The 13246-nt window shown below is 41.4% G+C and overlaps 1 protein-coding gene across 4 annotated transcripts in view; it reads left to right on the top strand.

Moving 5' to 3' along the window:
* DIS3L2 (DIS3 like 3'-5' exoribonuclease 2) overlaps positions 1–13246 on the top strand; it is a 359659-nt gene that overhangs the window by 191557 nt on the left and 154856 nt on the right. For all 4 annotated transcript variants that reach the window (XM_046644635.1, XM_046644634.1, XM_046644636.1 and 1 more), the window contains one exon: positions 10023–10102. In XM_046644635.1, coding sequence (XP_046500591.1) covers positions 10023–10102 — 80 coding nt within the window. The remainder of the gene's footprint in view (positions 1–10022; positions 10103–13246) is intronic.

Raw genomic sequence — 13246 nt, 5'->3', positions numbered from 1 at the left:
GGAATCTTTGTTCTCAGCTACAACCCAAACACCTAGAGCAGTGGATGCCCAGTCATTGTTGAATGAGGGAATTCTGGCCTTCTTTCTCTTGACCTCTAATACCTTCTTCACATTGATGTTCCAGTGGTTCCTACAACTTCGATGTGTTCTTGACACAAAATAAGTGAAAATTTATGAAAAGAACTACAGTTACACACAGTTATAAACCATTTAGAACAAGAAAGGGATGGGCCTATTTCTTGGGAAGAGTCATGTTTGAAGGGCTACATGATGAAAGAGGGAGCCAGCTAATTCTTGTGCTACAGAGGGCTGAATTATAAAGTTTCTCAGAGTCAGATTTCAGTTCAGTATATGAAGATACTTTCTATTAGTTAGAATTCTCTAAAATTGAATGGCTTGCCTAATGAGGCAATGAACTCCACCACCTCCTATCCTAACCCTATCAAGATGTGGGTTGATTTTGGTTTGGAGGCATTTTGGGCGTAAGATTTGGGCTAGGGTGACCTCTAAGGAACTTCCAACTCTGATGATTCTATGATTCTGGTCCTGAACTGATATGGAGTAATTTGCAGGATTTGTTGTTAAGTGAAAAAGCAAGTTGCAAAAGAGAATTGATAGGATTTTGACTGTATAAGAAAGAAGAGAAAATTAAAAATATTTACCAAGGAAAAGCAGAAACACAGAAAGGATAAACCAGAAAATGATAAATATAGTTATCTATCGGGGATGGGTAGGAACAAGGTAGAATATAGAGATGAGAATAAGACTTCTCTGGGTATACTTTAACTTTAAACCATTTAAATGTTTTTAATATTCAATAATAAAATTAAATCAACTCTAAAAGGAGATAAAAGCAAAATCTCTAAAATTGACATGAAGCAAAAATAAATGGTCCTAATGTTTAGCAAATACATAGCATCACCACATACAGAAAAAAAGAATTAAGTAACTTTTGGGCACTCTGCTTTTGATCACTCTGACTGTATACCCTTAGTCACTATATTCTAAGAATAAACTCCAAAGAAATCTTAAACTTAGTAGGTTCTTTGTTGCTAATGGTATTGGGATTGTAATTCCAAAACTATTTTGAATATTGAGGCCATTGGGAGCTGAGGTTCTCACTGGGAGAATGAAGATGTGAGTATGGAATGGGAGAAGAAGGACGAACTCTGTAGTATTAGATTTCAGTTGGAGGTGTTAATATGAACTCATAATTTTTAAACAGTATGTTAGGTTGAACCACTTGAAATTAACAGTTTTTAGGCCACAGGTGGTCAAATATCAGCAATACCATATGATTTAACCCAGTATCTTTTAATTCTGCTCACTAAAAGGCCCTAGAAGCAATGACAACCCAGTAGTAATGAGCATGAGGATCTAGTACTCTATCTAGGTTTCTATATACCGTTCGTTTCCCACCAAAAGAAATCTAGGTTCCTTAGAGTCAGGGGCAGGAAACATAGAAGGTGAGCCTGAAACATTTGCTGTGCCAAAAAGCATAGGAATGCTCAAAGAGTTGTGAAGACACACCCGCAAGGACACAGGGGATCATTTGAAAGGGCTCCTACCAGTCTTAATTGGGACAACTTGAATATCAGAAAGAATGGTAATGGTAATGGATTTTAATACATTGAATTTTTTTAAAAAAATCGGTGAATCTGTAATAATACTGAAAAACAAAAATAAAAACAAAAAAGTTGGGGCAGAGCAGGAAAAGCTCTTGACAAAAGAGAGCCACCTAATAAATGTAGGAGGCATTATAGGATTAGAAAAGCACCATTTTACAACTTGCAAAGTTATGATTGATTCAGGCAAAAATCATCAGTAGATACCCAAATCTGTGGTTGAAAGGGTTTTTGAGAACAGGGTAGTTACGTTATCTAAAAGTCTTATTGCACAGATTATTTATTAATTACAAAGACTGGAAGGTAGCCTTAAAATAGAAAGATCTGGCTATTAGCATCTTAACCAAGTATTCAAATCTGGGCAAGCTGACAATTTGTACTTTTGGAAGGAATGCAACATGAAGTATACACTATCAGCTGTGGAGTAGTCAAGCCAAAATGTTCACCCAGCATCTAGTCAGGACTCAAAACCTAACTTTCTGTTTATAGGAGATTCAGAGAAGATTAATTTTGCCACAGTGGGTTTGTTTCTGTCCCTTTCTCTCTTCCTCCTTCCATGGGGAAACAAGTTGATAAATCCAGAACATGAGACATTCTACAAGACAACTGGCCTGGCCTCTTATTTAAAAAAAAAAAAAAAAGATAGAGGGACTGGTATACATTAAACAGACTAAAGAGACGTAACCACTAAATTCTATGTGTAAACGTTGATTAGATCCTAGATGGGGAGGAAAACAGAAAATTAAGGACTTTTGGGGGACAGTTGAAGACATTTAAATATAATCTGTAAACTGGCTGCAGGGAGTTATTAATCTTCCTGGCTGTGGGGGAAGTATTGTGGCTCTGTAGAAGAATGCCCTCATTCTTAGAAAACGCGTGCTAAAGTATGGAGGGGCACGGTATCATGATCTCTGCAGCATGATTTTACATTGTTCATATGTGAAAAAAAAAGGAAAAGCTAGATATATAAAGGGAGGGAGGAGAAAGATATAGCAAATATGGCAAAGCATTGACGTTTGGTGAATCTTGATGAGAGGTATATAGATGTTCATTTTACTATTCTTTGAACTTTCCTGAAGGTTTAACATTTTTCAAAATGAAAATTGAGGGGAGGAAAGTTAATTTAGCGTATTCTCTCAAGTTTGAACCATGACTTTCCTGGCCCATGCCATGGTCTCTGCCCAGCTTGGTCCTGTGGCTTCTGCTCCAGGCTGTTGTTTTTTTGAAGTATAAAAAGAGACACAAAATGATGAGAGGTTCAGTGAGTGAGTGAGTAAACGAGCATAACAGGGGAGACCATTTCAGTCAGTTCTGATTGAGTCTCATCTTATCACTGTCCTTTAGAAAGTAGTCTAATAACTACATTCACTTGGTATAGAACTTTGCCAAAGCTTGAGGTGGACCTTGTGTGGACCCTAGATTAGAAACTCCTGGTCGAGTGAAAAGAGCCTGTCCAGAGCATTGCATCATTTCTTTCTGTTCACTCCATGGCCCCATATGTGTCACTTCATCACTAGGGGGGAAGAGAAGGGACAGATGGACCATGGTCTCTTTCTGCTTTAAATTGACCTTAGTCTTTTTCTGTTCTGAAAATCTGTGATTTGTGTCAGACTTTTTAGCATCTGTTGTGGCAGTAGGACTGAGTGAAAGAGTATTAACATATCCACAGCTGCCATTAGAAAACATAAAAGGTCCGGCTCTGCTCCACCAAGGGGGGATGAATGCTGAGCCCAGCTCCCTTTGCCTGTAAGAGGAGAGGTCAGCACATCACTGAGGAAAGTCAAAGTGAAATGGAAGCTCAGATGAATTCAGCATCTGACTTGACTGGACCATCCCAGCACCCATTTGGCTGGGCTCTCCACATGATGCTCCATAGGGACACATTACCATGGATCAGTGCTCCAGCTAGTTAGTTATTTTTCCTACTCAGTTTACATAAAATTTTCTGGTTTATATATAAACTCTGATACCATGTAATCTAAGAAAGCGTTTAAGTAAAAATTTTATTCTTTATCCTCTTAAGGTTATTTCTGAAATTTTTTCCATTCCTTTTCACCCATTCACCCTCATTGACCCAGATCCTTCTCACCAGAATTGCTTCCTAGCAAGGAGACAAACCCAGAGTCACGGACAGAGGAGGGCCTCTATAAATTTTGTTAGTCTGGAAGTGGTCCCTGAACCACAGTTTGTAAAACACTGTTTTATGAGAAAAGAAGATGGGATGAAGACAGAAAAGGACACCCTTGGAAACAATAACACTGTGGTATGACCACAGGGTTGGATGCCAGGAGGTCATGAGTTCTAATCCTAAATCTATTTCCCAAGACACAGTGGCAAAATTGAATGGAAAAGTGCTAAAGAGAGCCCTTTGGTCATTTTTTCATTCACTTCTCCATCAACTATTCATTACATGTGTGCCTTCAGCGCTAGAAGAGAGAGAGAGACAGGCCCATATCAGAGCGAGACCTTGAGGAGCTCCCAGCCTTGTCATTGCAATAAGACATGTCCATAAGTAACCACTAGCATGCCAGGGCAGTGACCAGGGCCATCAGAGAGGGACATTTTGCAGGTATGGGCAGGGCAGTGGGGAAGAAGCAGCTTCTACTCTGTGGAGCCATGAACGTTCCCTGGAAAAAAGATGGCATTGCAGCCAGGCCTTTAAAAGCTAAGTAGGTCTTAGACATTGGAGATTGGTGGGGAAATGTCCCAATGATAGGAGTGGCATGAACACCATTTCAGAGAGCAGAGGGTGTAGTGAAAAGTTTAGCATGTAATATACGTGTTGGGAGTTTACAATGTAACTGTTTGGGGCCGTATCATGAAAGGCTTTGAATTCTAAGCTGAATTTCTGTTTTACTTAGTAAGGAGTTGATGAAGGTTTTTGACCAGATGCATGCTTTAAGATGATTAATCTGGCAGCACTGTGACCTGGGGGAGAGCAGTTTCTGTGATGGCCAAAATCCAGTCAGGTGAATAGTGGCAAACTGGTGAGTGAATGTTGCTGTGGAGACTGGACAGCTGTTCCAGCTGCAGGGAGGCAGAGATGTTGGTACCTTGATGAGGAAAAGGACGCGGGGTCAAAGGAGGAGTGTGTGAGTGATGGAAATTCTTTCTATGCTTTTGTTATTTCCTGGGATTCTTGGCCAGGTCTTAAGGGATTATAGAAGGCTTTTAGCTATCCTTCATCTGTTCTTTTCCCAGGCTAATGGTTTTGAGTAAAACAATCTTAGAAGTTTTCTGTCACTTTAAAAAGTTCTACTAGGCCCTTTAGTCACGTGCCTTCAGAAATTTCAGTTACATAACGTTGCTCTGAATTGGAATTCTGCAGCCTCATGAACTGCAGTCTCCTTCTTTCCCTCCCCCATCTGGCACTTTATTTTCTGTGGGTCAAGGTTTGCTTCTTTCTAACCATTGTTGCAGAACTCTTTAAATATTTGGTCTCACAGGTTCTAAAAGCTGGCAGGCCAGGCTGCTCCCTGCAGGTTGTGAGACCAAAGCCTTCCAGAAAAGGAGCCAGTAAAATCCCAAGCATGTTAGCAGAGGGTAACAGCTGCACCGTGCGCCGCCCCCATGGGGCCGGGCTCCCAAGTGCTGAGGCCAGCAGCTCCCAGCCACTGTGGCCCGCACCCAGAAGGAGCTCTCATGCACCACATCATGGCCGATTCATAATTGTGGCGATGACAACAGATTAAACCACTGGCTCTCAGCACTGAGGACTGGGGTTTGTCAGGGTCACTCATTGTTCCCTTGCTTCTCCCAATTTTCCATAGCGAGAGAGCAAGTTTGGAGTCACTGCTACATTACAAATACTTGTTGGGAGCTCTCCGAGTTTTACTGTGTCTAGAAGGTAGTTCTCTTAGTAGCCCATACTGAAAGTCTCTCTTTCTTCCTGCGTTCCCTCAACATGAGATTCTGAAATGCTGTACCACTCAACATACATATGTATTTATTTATACCCTGCTTTAAAAAAAATGATTTAAGGAAAATTATATGTATATGCAGATATACACACAATGCAGTGAATTTTTTTTTAAATTAGGATATGGGGCAAAAGGAATATGAGTAGGAAAATTAGGCACATTCGGGATAAACTTTCACAGAGTTCAAACTACAAATAAGATCCTCTTGAGGCAAGTTGTAAATATTTTTTTTGAGTTTCCTGGCAGCCAAAGCAAAGAGGGAAACCTAAAAGGATAAAATTCACATGTTGTAAGATACAAACAAACCATCAGCTCAAGAAAAGAATGAGTCCTTGCACTGTGTAGACTTCCCCCATAAGTGCTCATAAAAGGGAAACTGAGTAATCAAAATGGCAAATCCCTCATCAGCTGGCCTGCAGTGAATAGCATAGCTGTTTGCTTGACTTCTTGCAGTGTCCCTTGGAGTAGGCTTGGTGGCAAGGCCCCATGTGGGACAAGGATTCCACTGGAGGCCTGTGCAGGGTGTTTCAGTGCAGTTCATCGCTTCTCAAAGGGTACTCTCCTGAGGAACCTTGCATTTGGAAGGTGCTCTGCCTCAAAAAAGTGCCAAAATCAAATGAGTCTGGCAAGAACTATATGATACCAGCATGTTGATGGCTCTGAGAAGTCCTACAATTAAGAAGTTGGCCCAGCATTCCCCAAACTGATTTAATCACAAGACCTTTTTAAAAAATTGAAACACTTATTTGGCACTTTGAGAAACATTGATCTAAAACAGAGGTCAGCAAACTTCCTGCTAAGGGCCAGATAGATGTTTTAAGCATACAGTCTCTGTCATGACTACTCAACTCTGCCATTGTATCAAAAACATGGCAGTGTTCCAGTAAAGCTTCATTTATGGATACTGAAGTTTGAATTTCAGATAGTTTTCACGTGTCATGAAATAGTACTGTTCTTTTGATTTTTTTGTCAACCATTTAAAAATACAAAAAGCTTCTTAGCTTGCAGGCCATTCAGAACCAGGTGCAGGCCTGATGTGGTCTGGGAGCTGGAGTTTGCCACCCCCGATCAAGAATAATGTGTGGATGGTGTGTCTTTCCAGCAAGCCTTCTTGAACACTGTTCCTCAGAGTTGTTTTAATGTAAACTTTTTTGGTTTGAGTGCTTCCAGGCTAGTCTAAGATTTTTCTCAGAAACAATTTGTGGGTCCTCTCAAAGAAGACATTTACAAACTAATAGCTGAAGCCTTAAAGTGTTACTGTGTCACATATGGCTGAATCATTTTGAGACTGAAAATGCTCCAGTGGACATTATCAACCATTCATAGAAATAAAAGTCAGAACAGCCAGAGACATTTAATTTTAAGACAACGTAATTTCCTAGTCCACTCTCCAAGTAAACCAGTAAACTGTGGCCCCCACCAAGCTAATAGACTGTTCTTTTTGATTTTTGACTAGAGAGAGGTTCTTTCAGCTTCTTATGATGTCATTATAGTGAACGAATGGGACCAAAACATTCCCACCACCAAATTGGACATTTCAGTTTCAGTTCAACAAGTATTTATTGAGTACTCAGTATATATAAAGCATTTTGCTAGCCTTTATGAGGGATACAAAAAGGAACAAGAAGCGGACAGTTCCTTCTTTACCTTGTGAATCATGCTCAAGATCCTCACCAATTTAGAGCCTGTTACTGTGGTGTCAGGATTAATTTCACCTCCCTGTCCCTTCCTGTCAGCATGCTTTCTTTCGTTCATTCAGCAAAGACTTGTGAGTTGTAGCCTCTGTTCATAGCGTTGGAACACAGCCTCCAGGGATCCTGCTTTCCAAGGGACACATTTCTCTTTTCCTCTTGCACTCTGGCATAATTACAGCCTTTTATATAGGGGAACAGAAATTATTTCTTTATATCCTGAGACCTCAACATTTATGTTTCCCATGCTGTGCGTGCCTCTCTTGGACTGTTTAGTGAGATGAGCAGATCTCCTGATGAACACTCCTCCTGGGACTGTGCTCCACATGCTCCTGTTCTCTCTTCCAGAGTGGCACCCACCTTTCCCTCTCCTCTTCTCTTCCTCTACCAGTGAGTTCATAGTTTGACCAGATTCATAATTTTAAAGCTATTGACTATATTAAGCAATACAGGTCTACAGGATTGCTAAACGTCTTTATAAACAATATTATGTATCTGATGGACAATTATTTTTAATGGAAGGGGATTCTGTATAGTGCTAATTTTTTTCCATTTTTAAAGGTAATACTTGGTTGTTGTGAAAATTTTGAAAGATATGGACAAGGATAAAAGAAAATTAATCCAGAATTTCAGCACCCATTGATCAATTCTGTTAACAATTAATGTATATTATTTACTTTTCTTGATTCAAAAATCACATTTAAAATTTTAAATTTTGAGGGCTGGCCCAGTGGTGAAGTGGTTAAGTTCGTGCACTCTGCTTCGGTGGCCCGGGGTTCATGGGTTTTAGATCCTAGGCATGGATCTAAACACTACTCGTCAAGCCATGCCATGGTAGCATCCCATATACAAAAGATAGAGGAAAGTTGGTGTAGATGTTAGCTCAGAGCCAATCTTCCTCACCAAAAAAAGAATAAAAAAGTTTTTTAATTTTTAAATTAATAAACAGTAATATTGACCTTTTTTTGTTGGACAGTTCTGTGAATTTTAAGACATGTATGGATTCATGAGTGTACCACCACAATCAAGATACAGAAAAATCTTATTCCCCCAGAACAAACACCCCTGTATAATCACACCTTCCCTAGCCCCTGGCAGCTACTGATCTGCTCTCTGTCATACAATTTTGTCTTTTTGAGAATGTCATGTAAATGAAATCATATATAAGCTTGTAAGAGTGGCTTCTTTAACTCAGCCTATTACCTTTGAAATTCATCCAAATTCTTGTGTATGTGAATAATTTGTTCCTTTTTATTGCTAAATGCTATTCCATTGTGTAGATGTACCATACGTTGGTTATCCATTTACCATTTAAGAGTCTTTTTAATGTTTTAACATTTCTGAAATCCTGAAATATATTAAAATCAATGTATATATTTAATGTGGTGGAGTTTTTTGTTTCCCTGAAAAGCTATTGTTGAATTGATGGTGTATCTTAGAATCAGTACTGTCTTAGAATCAAGGTATTGTGGTGGTGAGATGATCGGTATGAGGGATCAGAGAGGGCTGTTGAGGGTTAATAACCCTCCTACTAGGAGTAAGGGAAGTGAGCGGTAAGGAGGCAGATAAAGGAAGGCCCTGAGATCTTTGCAGGCCAGAGCCCAGAGCAGCTTGGCAGCCTCTGAGAGCTTTGGGGAAGTTTTGAGTAGAGGGGCAACACAAGGAAAGACGTCTTTAAGAACAAAGCCAATCTAATTGTGGTGAGGACCATGATGTCCACCATCATCAGTGGTGATGAGTCAGGAGGACTGACTGCACTGGCGAATGGCAGCAGTGGTGCTGCTAGTCCTGGAGGAAATGGAGGAAGAACTTGGAAAGAGTCCAGGGGAAGCAGGGAGTGCTAATAGAGAGCTGTGTGTGGGGAGGGGAGGGTGGTTCCTGCTGAATACCTCAACCTCCAGGCCAGTGCCTGGAGAGGAAAGGGCAGGAGGTGTGGGGAACTGAGGACAGACTTTGCCCAGATCTTAGGTATTTGCATGGTAGGAATGGGTGGGCTGGGTAGGGCATGTTATCTGGGAAACTCTAAAGCAAAATGAGAATGTCCTAGGGCTTCACAGATTAAGAGTGAGATGTGCTTTGGGATATTGTGTGAAGAGAAATGGGCATAGGGTGTACTTGATTCTATGAGCTTGGGTGAAATATACGATTATTCCATGGAAACAAACTGTGAGTAGGGCCATTTCCAAGTGAAATTGTATTACGGCTAACTGTAGGGCCCAAAATTTTTTGCAAAAGTTATTTTTGGGTCCTATCCCTCTGTGTCACAACAAGACAGGTGATTTATTCTTTGGCACACACCACTTTTGCAAGAAAGGAAAAGGAGGAGTAAATCATACTCATTTAGATCCTTGAAGGACATCCATCAGCGACTGAAGAGGGAGGCAAAAGTAGGAATTGACCATTGGAGAGTAATTTACCAAAGGGACTTGCCCCTTTTTTGTCAGATTACTCTTCTTGGGAAGCCTCATTCGTGGAAGCTGCCTCACTTCCATGTGCTTGCACTTATTCTTGCTCAGGATCAGGGAGGAGTTGGTGCCAGTTCACAGAAAGAAGAAAGACCCTCAGAGATAGTATGGAGCCTTGTTCCCTTCCCCCATTTGTCTCTCCCCAGTCTCACGTTTTACTAAAGACCTCCTTCTCAGAGAGACATTATAGAAATTACTCTTCACTTTGCCTACCATTTGCACATTTGCAAAGTAAAATAACTGTTCTTTAAAGCTGTACTACAATGGGGTAAAGTTTCTCTTATTTGTGGCATTGCTAATTGTATCTTCAATCTTTCCTAGAAAAGACTGTATCTTCACCATTGATCCGTCAACTGCCCGCGACCTTGATGATGCCCTCTCCTGCAAGCCACTCACTGATGGTAGGACAGAAATTTCTATACCATTCTGGGTAGCAGGCAGAGTGCATACCTGTGTGGTCGGCCTGGCTGCCTTGTACCCCCTAGGCAGCGTGATGTGCAAAGTTGAGTTTGCTTTGTTCCTGAACTTGCCATAGGCCCCCGAGCCCACCCAAGTATGTGACATAAAGATTATGTTCCTGTGGTGACTTTGGTGAGGGTGAGAATAAGAAATGTCCTCTCACCAGGACCCTTCTTGGGCCTCAGAAGAGGCAGAAGTGAGGGCAGAGGGACTGATTCCAGACCTTGGCCCTTCAGGAAGTTCCAGGTTGGGTGTGATGTGTTAAAGAAAAGAGCCTCTAAGCTCTGCTTAGGAGAAGCATAGGGTTCTTTGCCTGAATTTAACAGATTGGGGTGAGTCCAGGGGTACTCTCTGAAGGCATACTCAGCAGTGGGTGGTAGGAACATCTTCCCTGAGGAGTGCCCCTCGCAGTCTGAGTGGAGAAGCCTGCACTGCTCCCAGTACGTCTTCATCTATCCAGCAAATTGCAAGAAGCAGCCATTAGGGGTTCTTTAAACATTCTTTTGGGATGGAGCTAAGCAGCAAAAAGTGGGATTTGAGGCCAGTGGTCTTTGAAAACCACACTGGGGGAAAGGGAAAGTGTGTGTGGTATGAGAAGAGTAATCTCTGTCAATCCCCTTTTTAGGGCCCGCTTAGATGTGCTGCTTTAGCTACTTCTGCCCCTCTCTAAGGGCAGTGTCTAGGTGACTGCTTTGGCTTTAGTCATTCTCGGATATGACTTTGGCACTAACACAGCCTTTGATGGCTTGCCCGTGATGAGTATCCACCCTTGCGGTTTCAATCTGCTGCGAAGTGTTGATGGCCCAGTGGCCTGGTCTTTTAAAACATTGCAGAGGTGTTCACATGTTCCGTTGACACAGAACTCCGTGGGTTCAATGTGTAATCTCTTCTGTGCTATAGTAGGCAGTGAAGCTTAGTAGACAGAATGCTGAGAGACAGAAAGCATCATTGCCTAAGAAGCTTTTATCTTCTTTTAGTGGGAGTCCTCTTTGACACTGGGTGAGATTGCTCAGTATTTTCAATTAAAGAAAATTGAAAGGAAGATAAAGCATAAAGAGAGAAAAGTCCCCACAGAAATTTTAGAGGAATTATATATTTTTAAAATCCAAAATTTGAGCAGCCTGCTTTAAAAAGCAAATACGGGATTGATTTCTTATATTCTGAGCAATCTCGGCTGCATGCAAAGGCTGGGGCATAGCGCTGTCTCTGTGAGCTCCACTGCCTGAGTCCCTGTGTGAAGAGTGTCCCCAGGCAGAAAGCCAGGTGATGGGGGACCTCAATTCCTGTATTTCCCTTCTCTCCAGGTTCACAGCCCTACTCTATCTGTAGCCTAATGCTTGAGAACAGTTGTTTCATTTATTTTGTCTACTTTTAGAGTTGTTAATGGCAGAAGGATAGGTCTAATACCTGTTACTCCATCTCAGCTGGCCCAGATGATATTCCCCTTGCAAGGACAGCAGGGAGCAGGCACATGTCCTGCCCTTCTCACTCTACACAGTGTTTCATGTCTAGGATACCAGATTACTGGAGAGGTTTCATGTAGGGAAATGGTAAAAGTTAGGGCAGGAAAAGTAGAATGGGGACGAATTGTACACATTTGTAGGTTTCCAACCAAAGAGTGTTCTTCGTCAGACAAATGAAGACCAGTTGCTTTCAACCTGTTGTCCAGGTAGAGTAGCCAAAGTGAGGAAGATAGCTTAGCAGTACGAGATGAAGGAAGAGGAGAGGAAGTAGAGGCAGAGAAACATGGTTATCGTTTAGGGATGTAGGTAATAAGAAACTGGACTAGAGATGGTGACAGTGTTAATGGGGGTAGGGAGGACAGATGTGAGAAGAGGGTAATGACAGAAGAATCAATGGAAATGGATGTTGCAGTTGAGGGAGAGGAGTTCAAGATGGGGCACAAGTTTCAACCTGGGTGATGAGGAGATGGAATCCACAAGTTAGAAACTGGGAAGGCAGGAGAACAAGCTGGTTTGGGAGAGACTATGTCTACATGGAGTTGGCTGTCTGTTGATATGTATTTCTGTAAGCTGCTGCAAATCCTTTTCAGAGGAGGTGAGGGACAAATAAGCTGATTGTATGTAGTCCATCTAACTATATACAGAGAGAGCCCTGAAGAAATATAGACAATGCACCAAAATGCAAAGAGTGATTATATTAGGATGATGGGATCATAAGTGATTTTTCTCTTTTCTCTAGTTTCCAAATTTTTATAATATGGTAATAATAGTTTTATAATGAAAAAAATTTTGTAATAAAAAAATTTTGAGGTGCCAGGAATCACAGCCTGCCCAGTAGTACACTGCACCAGGTGATCAGATACCTTCCATCTGCTTGGTTCTTCTTGCATTCCAGAGGAGTAATTAGCATCCGGTCATTTGGCCGAGTAGCAGAAAAAGGACATGGAAAAGGAGTCAGGGAAGAATCTGAAAAGACCTGAGCTGGTCAGTCGAGTGTTTTTATGGTGGCACTTCTACAGTTGGCCTTTGCGACAGCAGTTTCTGCCAAGGCCATTTATCCAGGGAGATGAAAAGTGAAAGTCTGTTCCAGTTTGGATTGGGGTGAGGTTGGCTGAGTTCAGGTTCCGTTAGTTACCAGTTCATGTCAACTCTTGCTTAGAGGAAAAAATGTTTAATGTTTCAGAAAGCAAATGATGTTTTCTGGGCATATTCACATTATCTATAACCATTTGTATTTAAAGAATATATAAAGGTCCAGCTTTCCTTTGGTCCCATTGAAATCATGTGAATGACTATTCTGTGAAAATAAAACATGCAGACAGATGTAACTTATTTAGTCCTGACTTTCCCTTTCTGTGGAGTTCAGATGTACCCCCAGGATTTGTTACCACTGTCTCCTGTAGATGCGAGACTCAGAAATTACAGTCTGCAGATAAATTCTGCAGAAATGCAGTGACACCTGTTTCTAGTAGGTCGTGATTAGGTTGGAAGACTGAGGAGGGAGTGCCCCCTACTCTTGAGGAATCTCAGCTTTGGAAGGAATTCTGCCAGTCCTCCAGCCTGGTAATTCCCCGCTTCTTGTAGTCTATAAACACTCTTGAGTGGAACATTCCCATGAGCATT

The sequence above is a fragment of the Equus quagga genome, chromosome 17, assembly GCF_021613505.1.
Source record: "Equus quagga isolate Etosha38 chromosome 17, UCLA_HA_Equagga_1.0, whole genome shotgun sequence".
Lineage (NCBI taxonomy): Eukaryota > Metazoa > Chordata > Mammalia > Perissodactyla > Equidae > Equus > Equus quagga.
The sequence above is the reverse complement of the archived record's forward strand: the minus strand, read 5'-3'. Positions and strand labels throughout refer to the sequence as shown.